At 55.0% G+C, this 18,870-nt stretch overlaps 1 protein-coding gene across 3 annotated transcripts in view; it reads right to left on the reverse strand.

The window, feature by feature from the left end:
• Positions 1–2,790: 2,790 nt before the first annotated feature.
• The window catches only part of BDH1 (3-hydroxybutyrate dehydrogenase 1), a 46,545-nt gene continuing 30,465 nt past the window's right edge, over positions 2,791–18,870 (reverse strand). For all 3 annotated transcript variants that reach the window (XM_024241218.3, XM_024241219.3, XM_054553138.2), the window contains 3 exons: positions 15,293–15,434; positions 7,632–7,784; positions 2,791–5,376 (listed from right to left, as the gene is read on the reverse strand). In XM_024241218.3, the coding sequence (XP_024096986.3) occupies positions 4,907–5,376; positions 7,632–7,784; positions 15,293–15,434 (765 nt within the window). In that variant the 3' untranslated portion in view covers positions 2,791–4,906. The remainder of the gene's footprint in view (positions 5,377–7,631; positions 7,785–15,292; positions 15,435–18,870) is intronic.

The following is an 18,870-nucleotide window of genomic DNA, read 5'->3' on the forward strand; positions in this document are numbered from 1 at the left end:
TCTTGCAGGGTCTGGATCTTGCGGGGTCTGGATCTTGCGGGGTCTGGATCTTGCGGGGTCTGGATCTTGCGGGATCTGGATCTTGACTCTCTCGTTTCCTGGCTCTGTGATTTTGGGCAAATCACTTCACCTCCCTGAGGCTCAGTTTCCTTATTTGTAAAATGCAGACAATGGTACTGCCTAATATATAATCCATTTATGCGGATCAGATGAGAGATTTGCCACGAACTCACTTGAGTAGTTGGGAGGGGCACGTGCAGGTGAGGAGTGTCAGCATCTCACCAAAGCTAGTAAACCTGTCTCAGAGCGCTTGGCGGCTTGAGGGGAACTCTAAAGACCATTCAGCCTGGTGTGTGTCATCAAGAATGAGGGCTTGGATAACCACAGCTGAAACTTGTTCAGACAGCGAGGAGATGGAAATCTTGACAAATGGGAGACCGGAGCTCTTAAACCCGACTTGGCCATTTCCAAATATCTGGAAGTCTATTTCAGAAGAGTTAAATTATTCTGTGCGGGTCTGGGTCATAACCAGGTGCCAAAAACATTAAGTGAGGTGGTAGATTTCAGCTCAGTCTTTGGATAAATGTTTCTGAACCAAGGAAATGGCCTCTTAGGAAGTAATGCACCCCCTGTCACTGGAGGGCTTCAAGCCCTGGCTAGCAGGATCCTCATCCGGGAGCCTGGGAGTCAGGCACGATGATGGCTGAGTCCCCTTTCCTCCCCTGGGGTTGTGGGGGTCCTGGCAGCCTGTCCCAGCCCTGGTCCCTTGCTCAACAGCTGCCCACCCCGTGCCTCTGAATGCGCCACTCACAAGTCACCCTTCCTTAGTGCCCGCACACACCAGAGAGGCCTCATATGCTGTGGGGTTGTTTCATCTCCCCCAGAGCACCAGAGCCCCTCAGCCCTCTTGCTCTGTCTCTTTGAGCAGAAATCATCACTAACTTTTCAAGTGCTGTGTTCATATAACCCTCAAGCCCTTTGAGGGCAGCTCCAGAATCCGGATCTGCCTTCTTAGTCTTTGAATTCCTAAAGCCTGCTCTTGGGAATTGCCTTGACAGAGCCGACTTCCCGCTGGAAGGATACTGGGGGCTCCTCCAGCACATTCTCTCGCAGGGGGCAGCGCTTAGAGCCCAAAACGGGAAGGGAAGGAGGGGCTGGCTCAAGTGGCAGGACCCTATGGTTGCTGCTGTGCATAGGCTGAGAGTCTCCTCGCTGTTATGTAACTGAGGTCTTCTTCCCTCCCTATTTTAGATCCTGGTGCCATCTGCCCTGATTTTCCGCATCACCAGCTCTGGGCTGGAGGTTAGATCTGGTTTGACACCCACCTCTACCCCTCACTTGGTGACAGACTTGGGGAAGCCTGTTTCTGCAAAATAAGATAACCCCACCCTGACTAATCTGCCTGGGTTGCTGTGAGAATCAGATGAGAGGCAGCTGTGGTGGCTGGGTAGCAGGACCTGCACTGGGCACCTGTGCCTGGTTGCTGTCTGGCCAACCCAACCTGGGGCTGCCTGAGCCAGGGGAGCCTCTGCTTGCCCATGTCGGCTCCTGTATCAACGCAGTTTGCACAGGTTTGCAGAGCCAGGCCCTGTTCGAAATACAGGCAGTGAACAGACCTCACAAATGGGGAGTCTTTGTCAGACCCCCCTGCCATGGGTGGCAAGGATGCACACCTAGCAGCTTGTGACAGGCGGGGCCAGGCCGGCTGTCACCTGCTCACACAGCCTCTTGGTCCCGGATGGAATGCTAAGCGCAGCAGGTGCTCTGTAACAAGGCACTGTCAGGTGCATCTTGCAAAAAGCCCTTGCCCAGCCTCCAACCATCAAGGGAGGGGTTTGTGCTGGCTGGAGTCACCAGACCATAGGTCCACACAGGCAAAGGTCTCCTCCCTACTTACTCTGACAAGAAGGAGTGGCTCTCTGCCAGCAGACAAGCAGTGAGGGTCTAGGTGCCTGGTGACCCCAACTGGCTTCGCTTCCAGGGCTGTTGCGAGCCAGTGTAATGTGATAGTGAAGAGTGCCACTCAGGAGACTTTTGTTCTGGCCCTGGTTCTGCCCTGGATTTACTGTGACACTGAGTGAGTCACTTTCCCTCTTTGGGCCTCAGTTATGTCATCTATAAAATAGGAATATACACCTCTGTTTTGTCCTTTTGTCCTCTCACCCTTTTTTTTTTTTGAGACAGAGCCTCACTCTGTTGCCCAGGCTGGAGTACAGTGGCATGATCTTGGCTCACTGCAACCTCCACCTCCGGGTTCAGTTGATTCTCCTGCCTCAGCCTCCCGAGTAGCTGGGATTACAGGCGCCCACCACCACACCGGGCTAATTTTTGTACTTTTAGTAGAGACAGGGTTTCACCATGTTGGCCAGGCTGGTCTTGAACTCCTGACCTCAGGCTCCTGACCTCCTGATCCGCCCGCCTGGGCCTCCCAAAGTGCTGGGATTACAGGTGTGAGCCACCGCGCCCAGCCACGCACTCTGGTAAAGATGAAAACTAGGTCCTGTGCCCCAGTAGGTTCTAAGCTGCCAGAAAGTGAATGGTAAATATGAGGTTTGAGTTAGCACTGGAGTTATTTGGAGGGATGGTAGCCTGGGCTTTTCAATCACTGGAAATGATTAAAAGCCAGAACAGCTTATATAGGCTGGCCCAGCAGTTCTGCCTTACTCAGAAGATTCCAATAGACGCGTATGCAGCTTCTCCGACGTTCGGGTCTGTTGATTGGGACCCAGAGTATGTGGCCCCCCCTTCCTCTAGTTCCCAGGCAGGGACGCACACGTGCAACTCCAAGGCTCCATCTATTTTCCTTTAATAAACTTCAGCACGAAAACAAATTCGCCCAACATGTAAAAATGCAATTCCGAAAGGATCTTGCTAGAACAAGGTCCACGGAACAAAAGCATCCTATGGTTATGTAAATGCAGTGAACACCAAGCGTCCCCCTCTGGCCTCTCGAGGGTTTCAGCCCTGCCTGCCTCCCCTCCCTCCTCCTAGGGGAGCTGGGACAGGGGATCCCTGTTTGAAGACAGCGGGGACAAAGGCCCAAGAGGCAAGCTGAATTTGCCCATTGTGAGACCCTTTTTCCTTGGCACTGGCTGAACCCCATAGCCCACTCCAGCTGCCCGGGTTCTTCTGCCTTCTCCTGGCACCAGACTCCAGGTTCGGGCCAGCTGCTAGAAGAGCGAGAACACTGTTTCTAAAGGGTGTTGCTTGCTTCTTTGTTCCCAGTTTCCGAAGTGAGAATCCCGAACGCCGTGAGAAACCTCAGGCTCGGGTGGCAGCCCGGGAGTCTGGGGCGTTGGAGGCCGGCGCCGGCTGCGGAGGAGGCGCGCGCCCTCTAGCGGCAGGCCCAGCCCGCCCAGGGAGAGGCGGAAACGTCAGAGTGATTTGTAAGGCTGGCACTTGGGACCCTACCCCAGGCCGCAAGCCACCTGGAGGACAGTGGTGTTTGGTTTTGGTCCAAACATACAGGCCCTGGGCAGTTGCAGGGATGGAAGCTTTCAAACTCAAACCCAAGAAGTGATCATGCAGACCCTGCCTAAAGTGGCATCACTTCTTAATTGAAAATAAGGCCGAGGCGGGAATGAAGGCCCATGCTGAAGCCCTGCAGAACACGTGTGTGTGTGTGTGTGTGTGTGTGTGTGTGTGTGTGCGCGCGCGCGCATATGTGTAAGCACCATGTGAGGCAAGCAGGGACCCCAAATCCACTGCTAGGGGAGAAGATGCCACAGTGCCCTGCCATGGCACCACTGCTCGTGCCAAGCCTGCCCCATCGACACCAGCCTCACCCAAGGCAAAACCAAGCAGACCCAAACCAGTAACAACCTATCCTCTTAGCCAGAGAGCACCTCCATACAAGTCTATCCTGAGTCCTAAATGAGGATGGAAAAATCTCAAGTAAAAATCTCATGCCTGTAATCCCAGCACTTTGGGAGGCCAAGGCAGGTGGATCACTTGAAGTTGGGAGTTCGAGACCAGCCTAGCCAACATGGTGAAACCCCATCTCTACTAAAAATACAAAAATTAGCCCGGTATGGTGGTGAGTGCCTATAACCCCAGCTACTTGGGAGGCTGAGGCAGAAGAACCGCTTGAACCACGGAGGCGGAGGTTGCAGTGAGCCGAGATGGTGCCACTGCATTCCAGCCTAGGGGACTGAGCAAGACTGTGTCTGGAAAAAAAAAAAAAATCTCCAGAAACATTCCCACCCCCTCCATACAGCCAGCTCTGAGTCACTGGCTGCTGGCTTGCCCGTCACACAGCACCATGGACATGCAGAGGTACCAGTGGGCACTTGGTATGTGTGGCTCAGATGAGGACACAGAGTTAGTCAGAAGATTCTTGGGCAAATGGATCCAAAACAGTCCTGGAATGCAAAATGTGAAGTATTTCCACAGCAGTGGCAGGAACACATGACTGGCACTATTTATAAGCGATAAAAGGGTTATTTCATGCATCCTCTTTAAGCTGCAAATGCTTCATGTACAAAAGAAAAAACCCGTCCTTTTCATTCATGAGACTGGCTTAAGGATCAAATGAGATAATTTTTCAAAACTGATAATTTGACTTGAAGACACAAAGGAGTTTTGATTCTATTCTACAATAAATCTGTTTTTAATATAAAGATGTTTTCTTAAAATCTCTGTATGAAATTATCTCCAGAGAGATAGATTCACCATGTTTGCCCTGAGATTTAGAGGCCCCTGCCTGCCACTCCACACCCTGTTTGTGAAGGCCCACGTCACTCACTATGCAAAGAAGTCATTCCCTCTAGTTAGTGTTAAAACCAGTTATGGGTCTTCCTGGGGTGGTGGATAATCCACACGTGGATAATCAAGAGTTGACTATATGGGCTCCTCCCTCCCCTCCCCTTCCACCGGGGATCCCTGACAGAGGCCACAGCGAGACTTTTCAGCGGATGTAGATCATGTCGGAGATGGCTCCAGGCAAGTGGGTCATGATCTGCATTCGCAGCCACCAGTAGTAGTCCATGGGGTGGTAGCGGGTGTAGGGGGTGGTGGCGGTCAGGGCGTGTGTGACAGCATCGATGACAGGGGACGTGTCTGTGGAGCCACTGCTGCAGTAGGTCTCCATCTTAGCAATCTTTTCATCAAAGTACTTCTTGCCGTAGTCCTTGCGCACGACCTCAGGCAGCTCGTCCCACATCTTCTTGGCGATGGCCTGAATGCTCTCGGGGCTGTAAAGGCTGGTGGCAGCGATGAAGTTGCCGGGCTCCACCACACTGACCTTCACGCCCAGGGGGTACATCTCATAGCGCAGGCAGTCCGAGAAAGCCTCCACCCCGAACTTGGTGATGCAGTACGGGGAGCGGGCCGGGTTGGCCATGCGGCCCAGCATGCTGCTGATATTGACGACGCGGCCTACAGAGGGAGACAGAGATACCTGCTAAGGAGGCACTGCCCTGTGACACAGAGGGCAGAAGTCTGGCATGTCTCCAGAGGCTTGGCTGGAACCACTTCTGAGCCACCCAGGAGCCTTCTCATTCAATAGACAAAGCCAGCTCAGGCCCACGCATCAGCATCAGCACCCCTGGTCTTCCCTGGGAACCTGGCTGTGCCAGGCAGGACAGGTGAGGACAAGTGAGTGAGAAGCAGGAGGGCACAGTGTAATGGGCAACACGCAACTGACTCAAAAACCAGATCGAGCCCGATGCGGTGATAATTTGGGGTGAAAACACAAGGGGAGAAGTGGGAGGCGAGACAGCTGTCTGTGTGGATCTGAGCTTTCACTATAGGCAAGGTCTGGTGCTGGTTAGGGAGAAATACAGCCTAAAAGCTTCCCCTTCCCCTTATGGAGCTTAAAATCCAGCTCCAGTAGTATGATGTGCAGATAAGTAACACACTAAGGCCAAGAGTCTATCCACTGACAGCAGCCCTGGCGATGGGGGTTGGAGTGCAGAGGAGGAAGTACCTGGGGCTGCAGCTGGGAGGGAGCCCCGAGACACCCCTGAAAGAGGACAGGACCCGTGCCATTAGGCTTAACTGCCCAACTCCATTGCACTCTGGTAGGGTGGAGCCTGGGTGGAGCCCAGGACAGCCTGGTGGGGCAGGGGCAGGGTTTCTGAAACTGACTTCAGGGCTAGGACATGAGAAGAGTCCTGGGCACTGGGAGAGTGTGGTGACCCCCCTCCTCCTCCCCCTCCAAAGGCCATAGGCCCAGCCTGGGGGCATCAGGGGCCTCCCACAGCTCCTCCTGGCCCCGGGAACAGAGGGGTTGGAAGTGGATTGCATTTGGCCCGGCCGGGGAAGCCCAGGCGGATCTGGGACCAGTTTTCCCAGGAGGGAAATCAGCCCATCCAGGTGTGTCCCCGGGAGGGAACTCAGCCCATCCAGGTGTGCCCCCGGGAGGGAACTCAGCCCATCCAGGTGTGTCCCCGGGAGGGAGCTCAGCCCATCCAGGTGTGCCCCAGGGAGGGAACTCAGCCCATCCAGGTGTTTCCCTGGGAGGGAACTCAGCCCATCCAGGTGTGCCCCAGGGAGGGAACTCAGCCCATCCAGGTGTGCCCCCGGGAGGGAGCTCAGCCCATCCAGGTGTGCCCCCGGGAGGGAGCTCAGCCCATCCAGGTGTGCCCCCGGGAGGGAGCTCAGCCCATCCAGGTGTGCCCCCGGGAGGGAGCTCAGCCCATCCAGGTGTGCCCCCGGGAGGGAGCTCAGCCCATCCAGGTGTGCCCCCGGGAGGGAGCTCAGCCCATCCAGGTGTGCCCCCGGGAGGGAGCTCAGCCCATCCAGGTGTGCCCCCGGGAGGGAGCTCAGCCCATCCAGGTGTGCCCCCGGGAGGGAGCTCAGCCCATCCAGGTGTGCCCCCGGGAGGGAGCTCAGCCTATCCAGGTGTGCCCCCGGGAGGGAGCTCAGCCTATCCAGGTGTGCCCCAGGGAGGGAGCTCAGCCTATCCAGGTGTGCCCCCGGGAGGGAACTCAGCCCATCTAGGGGGAGGCACCTTTCAGAAAGCTCTAAGTTTGAAGTCACTGAAGGGTTGGGGTTTTCATCTAAAATCCTACAGCTGCACTCCGTGTTCATGCCTGTTGTTGCTAGGACTTCACCATAGATGTATGAATCTTACCCTTTTTGCCACAATTGTTTGCTATGCCAGGGAAAAAATCCAAGTCAATGACTTCCAAAGTGGTTTGCTCACATTTGGCCACCCACATGGTTTGGGTGTTTTGTTGGTTTTCCAAATTTCTAATCTTGATTTTTACTATTGTTTCCTAATACCACAATGATCTCATTTTTTAAACTACAGTATAAATAATCCGTAGAATGAATATGCCAGATTTTACTTAACCACACCCGATTGATACAAAGATGTGTACACCCAGCTTTGTGCAAAGGGTGATTCTCTCTATAGATTAGGTTCCCAGAGTGGATGGCTGCTCAAATCTTTAAGCTTTTGCTGCATAGACCACTGACCTCTTACTTGCTCTGCTTCCTCCTCCCCTACCCGGCCACAGCCCCTCTGCCCACCATCACCCCAGGCCCAGCATAGCCCCTGGGATTCACGAGCTCACCCCTGCTGAGTTGTGGACGTTGGAGCTGCTGGGACAGGTATTTCCATTCTGAGCAAAGATGAACATGTGGTGCAGGTTCAGGGGCAGGAGGGAGCTCCCTTTCCCACTCACCTTTGGCCCTTCGGATGAGGGGGAGAAAGGATTTTGTCATCCGCACTGTGCCCCAAAGGTTCACTTCTGCCACCTGCTTGTAGGTCTCCAGGCTGGTGAACTCCACCTCCCCGAACGTTGAGATGCCGGCATTGTTAACGAGGCCCCACATCCCTGGACAGGAGAGGGATAGATGTGCAGTTACCACATGGGCTTGGCCCAGACATTGCCCTTCAGCCTGCAGGCCAGTCTCCTCTCCACTTCTTTCCTGTGACTTCCCAGCCTCTCGCCCAGTGCTCTCAAGAAACTTTCTAGAAGAGTCACTCAGGAACGACAGGAGGTAAAGAGGCCTAAAGTGCTGACTGCAGCCCTCCCTTGCATCTAGAATGTCCAGTTCTCACGTCACATCTGCCTGGCTCGATTCTCTGGGCCCATCATGACCCAGCCTGCCATGTCCCCCAGCCTTGAATCTCACCTCACCTCAAATTCCCACTTCCACTCCACTCCACCCCATCCCATCCCCACACCCTGAGTTTGAGTTTCACACTCCATTCCTGTTTACTCATCTCTGCCTTTGAGCTTTCACTCACATCTTCTCTTCTCTTGCCAGAAGCCAGGGAAATCGCAGGGGAGGTGGGCACGAGGAGGCAGCTGTGTTTTGCAGGGACCTCTCTGAGTTCAGTTTGTTGGGGTACAAAGGCTGGATGGGTCAGAGCCTCAGGACAGAGCTGGGCCCTGCCTCTTTGTTGTGGAAACCCTCAGGGTTCAGTCTCCCGTGGCAAAAGCCCCGTGGTCCTTCCCAAGGCGCAGCCTCAGAGCAGAGCTCCTGTCCTGGGGCCCTCCCCTGCCTGTGGGAACTCGGCGCTGCTTCATTTTCCAAGTTAATCATGGAAATGAGTTTGTGTAAATGACAGAGTAATTGGTCTCTAGCTGCTTTCCTTCCGTGTTACCCAAATTAAAGCTTCGTTCACTGCCCTCTGGTGCCTTCTCCTTTAATTATGGAGAATTAAGGGCATTTATTAGGGAAAGAAAATTGCTGGTTAACACAGTGTCCATGAAGAGCTCACTCCCACTCTCCACCAAAGCCGTGCGGGTGTCTCCCTGCTCTAGGTCTCACCTGTGACATCGCTCAGATGCTAATGACAGGATCAGCGTCATCCACAACGACCCCATAGCTCCCACTGTCTCCCTGCAGATGTGCCCTGAGTCTTCACCTTCTTCTCTTCCCAGGAGGAGCAGCAGGCCGCTCCGCACCTGTTATGGCTGACACTTCCACGTCATCTTCGAGACCATAGCCACTGATCCTTCTCTCTCTTTTACGCAGTTTCAGCTTTTCCATTGCCCATGACTCCCTCCCTTCAGTTCTATACACATTAGGTGCTCAACAAATGTGTGTTAGATGAATGAGTGTCCACAAATACCGCATTTCCATATCCCGAAGATCCTTCTGTAACTATGCTACCTGCTCTCCCTGCCTCCACGCCAGGCTTCCAAGAACACACTCTATCCTGTAATACAAAGATTAGCCGAGTGTGGTGGCGGGCACCTGTAGTCCCAGCTACTCGGGAGGCTGAGGCAGAAGAATCTCTTGAACCCAGGAGGCAGAGGTTGCAATGAGCTGGATCATGCCACGGCACTCCAGCCTGGGCGACAGAGCGCGCGCACACACACACACACACACACACACACACACACACACACACACACACACACACACACACACACACACACACACACACACGCTCTATCCTCTCCATCTCCCTTCCATACCACACTGGGTCCCAGCCCTCAGCTGTCCTGACCACGCACTCTCCAGGGTCTCCAGGGTGGTACGCCAAGGACCTCACCCCCAGTCTTCACTCTCCTCAGGATCGCTACGATATGAGTACTGCCAGTACTCCTTGAGGCTCCCTTCTCCCTCAGCATTAGTGATACCCAGGCATCTCCTGCATCTGCCCTGACACCTTTCTTTCACCTGCTTCCAGATATAAGTGGCCCCCAACGCCCTGGCCTAATCCTGCTCCTCTCAGAGTACACTCAACTCTTAGGTGTCCTCATCTTCTTCATGTTTGTGAATTTTCCAGCTGTTTCGTGTTTGATTCATAAGGGACAATATCCCATGACTTAAAATGCATACAGCCCTTTTTCCACCTAAAAGTAAAACAATGACATTTGACACTACTATCCAAAAAAGTTTAATGAAACATGACCTATGAAAGGGCACAGCCCCTGGATTATAGCTTTAATGAGTGTTGAGAGTGGTGGACCTAGCTGCCATCTGGAATCCTCAGCCAATGTTCTGAATAAACTCACGGAGGCATGCCCGCTGGTTGGGCGATAGCAATTTTCCTGTGACATCCCCAAGATCGCCTTCACACCAATGGCCCCCTAGTTCTCCTTGGGAGTCACAGCTCTCTCTCCTCATCCCATCTCCTGTCTCGATTCTACCTGAATGTCCCACAGGTCCCTGACTCACCCTAACCACAACCAACACATCAAGTTTCCAAGCTGCCCAAGCCTGCTCCTCCTCTTTGTTAATGATTTTACTCTCGTCTGTGACTCCTCCAGCTCCTCCACCCCTCCCCCACCTAATGAGTCACCAAGTACTGCTAATATTACAGATCAAGATCAATATGACAGCTGGCAGGCCCCTCATTAAGCCCTTTACATTCATTAACTTCCCCTCACAACCGCCCTGTAAAATAGATCCTAAATTGTCTCATATCCGGTTGAGGCAACTGAAGCTCAGAGAGGTTAAGCACCTTGGTCAATGTCACCCAGCTAACAGGCAGGGAGGGTGGGATTTGGACCCAGATCTTTCTGAGGACAAAGCCCCCACGCCCCAGGCTGTTGCTGGTTTCCTCTGCTGGGTCGGTTCTTCCTTCCTGTTTCCACTAGCATTCCCTTGGGTCCTTGCTGCCTCTCTCCTGGGCTGCTGGAGAAGCCTCCTCCTGGGTCTCTTTGTCTCACTCACTCCTCCACCTCTGTCTTCACCCCACCCCTCAGGCAGACCCATCAGTCACTTCCTGCTCTATGGTCTTCATCCCCCCTCAGGCTGACCCCCCCCATCAGTCACTTCCTGCTCTATGGTCTCCATCCCCCCATCAGGCTGACCCCCCCCATCAGTCACTTCCCGCTCTATGGTCTCCATCCCCCCATCAGGCTGACCCCCCCATCAGTCACTTCCCACTCTATGGTCTTCATCCCCTCCTCAGGTGGATCCCCCGCATCAGTCACTTCCTGCTCTGTGGTCTCTATCCCGCAGCATGATAGGCCAGGCCTTTCCCAAGCTTCTCCCTTACTCCCCTACATGTGTTCTGCTGCCCATCAGCCTGAGAGCAGCTTGTGTTGAAATTCTTCCCATGCTCTTGTAGTGGTCTGATCCAGGCGTGAGCGCTGGACGGCTCAGAGCACTCTCCCACTTCACAGATGGGCAAGCTGAGGCCCACACAGGGGGCAGGTGCAAGCCCAAGGTCACATTTCTAATAAGAAGTGAAGCCCAGGTCAGGTGTGGTGGCTCACGCCTGTAATCCCAGCACTTTGGGAGTCCAAGGCAGATGGATCACCTGAGGTCAGGAGTTTGAGACCAGCCTGGCCAACCTTGTGAAACCCCTTCTCTACTAAAAAAAAAAAAAAAAAAATTAGCTGGGCATGGTGGCAGGCACCTGTAATCCCAGCTCCTTGGGCGGCTGAGACAGGAGAATCACCTGAATCCGGGATGTGGAGGTTGCAGTGAGCCGAGATCGCACCATTGCACTCCATCCTGGGCGGCAGAGTAAGACTCCGTCTCAAAAAAATTAATTAATTAATTAAATAAATAAGTGTTGACTGACTGTTAAGTGATGTGCCAAGATCAGGCCATGCCCACAGCCTGCTCTCCGGCCCACTGGCTCGGTGTCCCCTGGGGTGGGGACAGGGAGGGCTGGTCCCAGGCTCCAGATGTCCCGTCCCTCAGCGTCCTGCGGGGGTCGGGGCCGGTGGCAGATGGCTCCGCGGCTCTCATCAGACAATCTCCTTCATCTCGCCCCCGTGGCTGGCTCCCCGGGCTTTGGCAGCAACTGTTCCACAGAGCCAGGCTGCAGGGCGTCAGACTCGCCATCCAAATGTGCCCCCACGGTGGAGAAGGGGAACAGGACCCTTCTGACATGTCCTGCGTGGGATGTGGGTCGGTGGCGGCCACTGCGGGTCGGAACGCTCTGGGAGGGCGCCCCCTGGAGATCACAGCCGGCATTGCCTGAGGGGGAATTGCCCAGGCCAGGCCAGGAAAAGGCAGAGTGCAGAGGGGAGGCGGGGAGAGGGAGGAGAGAGCAGACGGGAGGCGGGGAGAGGGAGGAGAGTGCAGAGGGGAAGCGGGGAGAGGGAGGAGAGTGCAGAGGGGAGGCGGGGAGAGGGAGGAGAGTGCAGAGGGGAGGCGGGGAGAGGGAGGAGAGTGCAGAGGGGAAGCGGGGAGAGGGAGGAGAGTGCAGAGGGGAAGCGGGGAGAGGGAGGAGAGAGCAGACGGGAGGCGGGGAGAGGGAGGAGAGTGCAGAGGGGAGGCGGGGAGAGAGAGGGAGGAGAGTGCAGAGGGGAGGCGGGGAGAGGGAGGAGAGTGCAGAGGGGAGGCGGGGAGAGGGAGGAGAGTGCAGAGGGGAGGCGGGGAGAGGGAGGAGAGTGCAGAGGGGAAGCGGGGAGAGGGAGGAGAGTGCAGAGGGGAGGCGGGGAGAGGGAGGAGAGTGCAGAGGGGAGGCGGGGAGAGGGAGGAGAGAGCAGACGGGAGGCGGGGAGAGGGAGGAGAGTGCAGAGGGGAGGCGGGGAGAGAGAGGGAGGAGAGTGCAGAGGGGAGGCGGGGAGAGGCAGGAGAGTGCAGAGGGGAGGCGGGGAGAGGGAGGAGAGTGCAGAGGGGAGGCGGGGAGAGGGAGGAGAGTGCAGAGGGGAGGCGGGGAGAGGGAGGAGAGTGCAGAGGGGAGGCAGGGAGAGGGAGGAGAGAGCAGAGGGGAAGCGGGGAGAGGGAGGAGAGTGCAGAGGGGAAGCGGGGAGACGGAGGAGAGTGCAGAGGGGAGGCGGGGAGACGGAGGAGAGTGCAGAGGGGAGGCGGGGAGAGGGAGGAGAGAGCAGAGGGGAAGTGGGGAGAGGGAGGAGAGTGCAGAGGGGAAGCGGGGAGAGGGAGGAGAGTGCAGAGGGGAGGCGGGGAGAGGGAGGAGAGTGCAGAGGGGAGGCGGGGAGAGGGAGGAGAGTGCAGAGGGGAGGCGGGGAGAGGGAGGAGAGGCAGACGGGAAGAAAGAGAGAGCGGGAGATGGGGGACACGCCACTGCATATCTGACCGATGTACTGTTTTTTCAGATCTAAAAGTCTTCAAATCTTTTTCCAAAAAAAAATGCAGTATTGGTTAAGTAAGTTGATGGTGACTGGTTTATCCAGCCCTCCAGAATGCCCTGCGTGGAAAAAGCAGCAGGGAAAGGTTTGCGCATCAGGCTGGTGCTGGGGTTGGAGCCCAGACCCCCGGGCAGGGGGTGAGTGCTTCCCCTCTGTGTGGGCCGGGGCCCACCCTGCCTTGTAGGTTAGGCTACCTGGCCAGTCCAGTACAGAGAATGGAAGTGGTTCTGCCCCAGAGGCAGGGGGCAGGGGACGAGGACCGCCAGCCTGAGCAAGCCGGCCTGGTGCGTTCTCTGCTCGGGTCTCCGGTGATGATGCCTTTCATTGGCATTTTAGATCACCACAAAACCCACACTATAATCACGTGGCTTTATGGTGCTGATGCAGCTGTTTTCCTGCCCAGTAGTTCATGAAGGAAAATATAGCAGCTGCCCAGGGAAGGTGGGAGGGAGGAGAATTTACCGCCAGGGAGGGGCGAAGCAGGCTGCAGGTTCTGCGCCGGTAATCATCCCAGCGGGACCCATCCTGCCTTTTCTTAATGGGCTGGCTCTGCCTGTTAATTATTAAACAGATGTTCAGCGAGAACAGAGAGGCCTGTGAATGGCCTGTTGGGAGGATGGGAGCGACAGTGGGCTGATGAGGCGGCACATCAGTGACAGGCAGAGCAGCAGCGTCACCGATAGCCACACACGCAGCCTCTGAGGCAGCTGCTCTGACAGACAGCACATCCATCTGGCTGATACAGGCTCAGCAGAGCTCCCTGCATGGGATCTGGTCACTCCTGCCTTTTCCTCCTCCTTCCCCAGCCACTGAAGTCGCTGCTCCTGAGAGCTGCCTCACCCCATTCTGAGGGAAAGCAGAGGCCTGAATGAGGCACACCCTTTCTGCCTGGGCTGTCAGGGAGCTCAAAGGTAAACTTCATAGATTCGCTTCTCCAGATGCTGCTGGGCTGCCCGGCTCCAGGGTGCTCCATCCCCCACAGCTGTATTCTACATGAATGGCGCTCCCGAGGTTGGAGGCAGAGCTCCTCCCACCAAGGTCCTCCACTGGCTGAACTGGAAGGATATTTTAGTCCTTATGCTACTGGAACTTTCTGTAGCTTTTGACCCTGTTGGCTGCTGGTACTGCCCCCTCACCCAAACTTTGTGTTGTTTAGCTTCTGGGGCACTGTATCCAACCTGACAGCTGCCTCTCCCCCTCATCTGATCCCCAAACACACATTCCCAGGGGTCCCTCTGTGCATCTCCCCGACTCCCAGTGTCACCTCCTGTCATGGGCACCTGCTCTTCTAGCCTAGACATTCCCTCAGGGTGGGTGCTTCAGTATCTCCCTATCTCCCCACCTGCTCCTGCAGTGCAGGACACCAGGTGTCCAGGACAGAGACTTTGCGCCTCACCTCATCCCCACATCCAAGTCACCAAGTCCAGCCAGCTTCGCCTTCTCAACACTCCTCATACCTGACCCTTCCTGTTTCCCAACACCTACCACCCTAGTTCCGGACTCTAGAACCCACGTTTAACTCCCCCTTTGAATCCACCTCCACATTGCCCTGCCATCCTCAGAGGGAGCCTCACAAGTCTCACAATGACCAGGCCATTCCCTCAGGATGACCCCTGCAGTGGCTCCCCAGTGCCGTCAGGAGACCAGCCATGCTCCCTCGCCTGGGATCCAAGACCTCCCTCCCCAACCTCCTTTGCTGCCTCCCCCTCCGCGTGACCTGACCCATGACTCATATTGAGGTGCCGGCTAATCCCACCACCTGACCAACAGCCCCCGCTACCCTCCCTGTGCTGCTCCCAGCTGTGGTTCCTGCTCTCCCCTCCTCTTGGAACGACCATCTCTGCTCTCCGCCACAATCTGCCTTAACTGGCCTGCTTCCACTGCACCCCCACGGCTGGACTGACCCCTCTTTCCTGTGCTGCTCTGCCTCTCTCAATGCACGGCTCCCTGATTTTGAACTTGGTCCCCTGGCTGAACTATGAGGTCCTGGGGACAGAATGTGCCTTGACCATCTTTGTGTCCCCGGCACCCAACCCAGCTCCTGGGCCAGAGGGGGCATCAATGGGTGTTGGCTGAACTGACCTGAATCAGTGCGTAGCCACCTAGCACTCCACGAACTCTGAAATCACCTCCTGACTGTATTTTTCCATTGCCCTATTGCGCGAGTGTGTTTAGTGTAATCCTCTTCCTCCTACTGTGCAGGAGGAAGAGCTTAAACAATAAGGAAAGGAGTGCGGTGGCAGGATGCCAGCCAATGGAAGGTGGTGTTTAGCAAGTGCCCCTTGGAATGGCCCCATACACAACCCCTGCCGCCCGAAGGGACGCCCTACCTTTCTCAGGGTCCTTCAGGCTCGAGCGGACTATCTCCACCACTTTCTCCACCTCTTCGCTGCTGCAGACATTGAGCTGGACGGTTCTCAGTCGGTCACTGTTTAGGCTGTCCAGCTCCTTGACCCCATCATGGCCTTTGTCCTGGGGAGGAGAGAGGAGCTGCTTCTACCTCCTTCTTTCCCACCCTGAGGCAGACCCTGAGGACTCCTGCCAAGGCAGGAGCTGGCCTCAAGTCCTGGCCAAAGCCTCAGGCATACTGGCAACTGCCCATGGGCCTGGCCCACGGGCATGCAGTTCTCTTTAATCCTGAGCACTGATGACCTATCAAGCACCAAGCTATGTGCCACAGACACAACCATGAATAGGATGAAGAGCCAGCCCCCAAGGCCTCATGACGGGATTCTTTCTCCAAGCAGGGGTTGCAAACTTATGTGGGGCAGGCGGGGGCCCTGGGGAGTACAGGACATGTCAGGAATTACCATGTGGGGATGGAAGCCCAGGGTTGCCAGATGCTTACATTTTTAAGCTAGTAATTGGGAAATCTCTTCATTCTTTTAAGTGTTGGCAACTTACACACATTTAAAAAAAAAAACCAAAAAAGCACTGTGCAGGCCAAAGCACGTCCAGAGGCCACATAGGACCAGCAGGCTGCCAGTTTACCACCTCTGTTCTAAGCCAAGGGCCCATCAACTCCAAACTGGTAAGAGGCCAGAGCCAGCCTCTAATCCCAGCTCAGTCACTGAGTAGGCTTTGTGCACTCAGGGGTGTCCCTGAACAGGTGTCCATTTTTTCTGGCTGTAAAACAGGAACATCACCACCTGTCCTGACCTGCTCAGATTAATGGAGTAAGGAAATGGATTTGTAAGAAGCCTGTTACAGTCTGAAACACCACACAAATTCAGGTACTGCTAAACAGGAGAAAGGCGTCACTCGCTCGGCAAACATTTCTTGGGCCCCTATCGTGTTCCGGCACTGTGCTAGGAACTGGAGGTCAAGATCAATCACTCAGCCCCTGTTCCCAGAGTCATGTTCTAGGGAAGGAGACAGGTGAGTACGTAATCAACACAGTGACTGTGTGCTGTATGGAACCTGGCGGGAGGTGGGAGGGATACAGGAGGGACGGGCAGGGGAGACCTTCCAAAGGCAGTGACAGCTGAGGACATTCACAAGACGGGGCCGATGGGAACGGGACACTGCGGGAAGACATAAGAGGACGCCACCATAAGCCATCGGTTGCAGGCAGTGCAGACGCATAAGGAGGTGGTGGATGCAGGGCTGGAGAGGAGGGCAGGGGTCTGTTTGTGGGCACTGCCAAGCTGCTGGGGGGCTTTCATCTAAGTAGACAGCATTTCCTGAGTGTCCACTGTCCTGAGCACTGTGCTAAGTGCTGATGTGCTTTGTCACATGAACCCTCGTGTCACCAGGCAGGTTGTATTGTCATATTTCATCCTATTCTATGAAACATGGTTTCCTTCACAATAGGGATGAGCTACACTTGATGTGAAAATTAAACATAGTTGGTCATAAATGACTTAATTGGCAGCAATTTTCCTGGATGGTGCATGGCATAGTGACACCTCTTGTAAGAGGACTGGACTAGCTGCCAAGAATAAAGGGGTAGAGAAATGCCCACTCTCCAGCCAAGGGCTTGCCCATGGCACACACAGCTGCTACTGAAGCAAACATCCTAGGCGCCGGCAAGGGTGGAAAGCCCAGGACGGTCAGCACTTGTCAGGGGTGGAAAGTCCTCTACTGGTTAGGCTGAGCCTTCTGAATGCTTTCAACCAGAAGAACCCTAACCCCGGGAATGGAGAAATCGCATCATGCAATTTCAGACGGCACAGGAGGAAATGGTGAAGGGACTGCCCAATGAGGCCGGAGGTGCTGGACATAGTCACCCCGGAGAGAAGACTTGAGTGGAACATGACCGAGGGAGGCAACTTGTTCCATGCAGCCACAGAGAACAGAGCCAGGACCAAGAGGTCCAGTTCAGCTCAAAATGAGGTGTGATCTTCACAGTCTGGAGATGGCATGAGCTGCCTGGAGGTGTTTAGGCAATGAGTGGGGGTGGGGAGTTGTTTGGAGGTAGGAGGGATATTTGGGGGTTGGGGGGATGCTTGAGGATGGGGTGTGGGAAATGTGGTACAGAGGCAATCCAGGCATTGGACAGGAAGTCGGGCTGATCTCCCCTAATACCCCTTCCATTCCTAGACCGTCATCCTCACAGCCTGGTTTTCCATCGAAAGGAAGCCTCCCCAGTGGTCCTTTGAAAAAGCAATGTGACATGACCCACTGAGTCTCTGCAGAGGCACCAGGGATGCCTTTGGACACAGCAGCCAGGCTGGAGGCTTGGTGGGTCTCAAGTTTGGCTCTGAAATCCCCTAGATGTGCCAACCTTCCCAAACAAGACACAGGCATGAGATGCATGGGACAGATGGGCCTGGAGCTCATGCTGTCATTCCCACAGAGGACTCCACCAAGAAAGAACTAATGCATCTTCAGGTCTAGGGTGTGATGATGTGGTGCCTGCAGACCCCTCTCTTCCACAGGCGGCACACAGGTACCAGGAAAACATGTGTCTTGCTTTAATACAGTCTTCCAGCTGGTGGCTCTTCAAATGCCCCTTAGTGTGGAGCTCACATGGTCTGAACCTCAGAAAGGTGGATTCTAGCTGAAATGCACAAGAGGTATCTAAATGTCCTTCCTCTTGGGACTTGGTTAACCTTGTTGCTATCATTCAGCTCTTCTCAGACCCCTGTACACGACCTCTCTGGTGCCCCTAGAGAGCATCACGACAAGGTCTCTGCGGTACTCAGGGGAAACTCCCTACTCCAAGTCAGTAAACTCTTAATTTGGCAGTTTGACAGTGAAGAGTCTTCTTTCAGAGGAAACTAGGGGATTAATCTCACTGCCCACGGCTTCAGGCTTAGCGTTCAGGCTCCCCAGGAGAGCAACGCTACCCTCCTATCTTCACTGACAGACCTGCCCCAGGAACCCTCATCTGCCTTTGGGCAGCCTCCACACCCTGCTCCTGACAACCACGCCAATAGCGACAGAAACTACCAGTTTGCCCCCAGTTATTCAGGGAAACCTTCCCAACCACCCTCAGCCTGCTGGCTGCAGACTCTGGTGGCCCGTCCCCTTCAGGGTCTACCTGTCCTCAGGCCAAGACTGCCCCGTGGGCCACACCACCTCCCTGGACCCAGGGTTTCTGTGCTCCCTCTGCAGGTCTCTGGAGTCTCTGTCCACCTCTGTCTGGCTGCTCAGGGACAAGCTTTTAGTTCCGCTGTGTTGGTGCGTGTGCAACCGGCTTATTGATAAACCCACTTCTTTATCTTACTGTCCCTTTCAACCTCACCTGTAAGCTATTTTTTCCAGCCCTGGATGAAACTTCAGGCAAGTCTTATAGCTTTTCCACTCATTCTCAGACAGTGGACAGACAGCCTCTTTGTTTTGGCATGAAGAGTCCTGTTCAGTCTCTTAAGCAAATACTTCCAGCCCAGTCTGGTTTGAAAACCCAAACTCCCAAACTTGTATCCGAGGTAAAGCTTTCCCCTGCCCAGCCCTGAGGGCTGTG

The sequence above is a fragment of the Pongo abelii genome, chromosome 2 (assembly GCF_028885655.2).
Source record: "Pongo abelii isolate AG06213 chromosome 2, NHGRI_mPonAbe1-v2.0_pri, whole genome shotgun sequence".
Lineage (NCBI taxonomy): Eukaryota > Metazoa > Chordata > Mammalia > Primates > Hominidae > Pongo > Pongo abelii.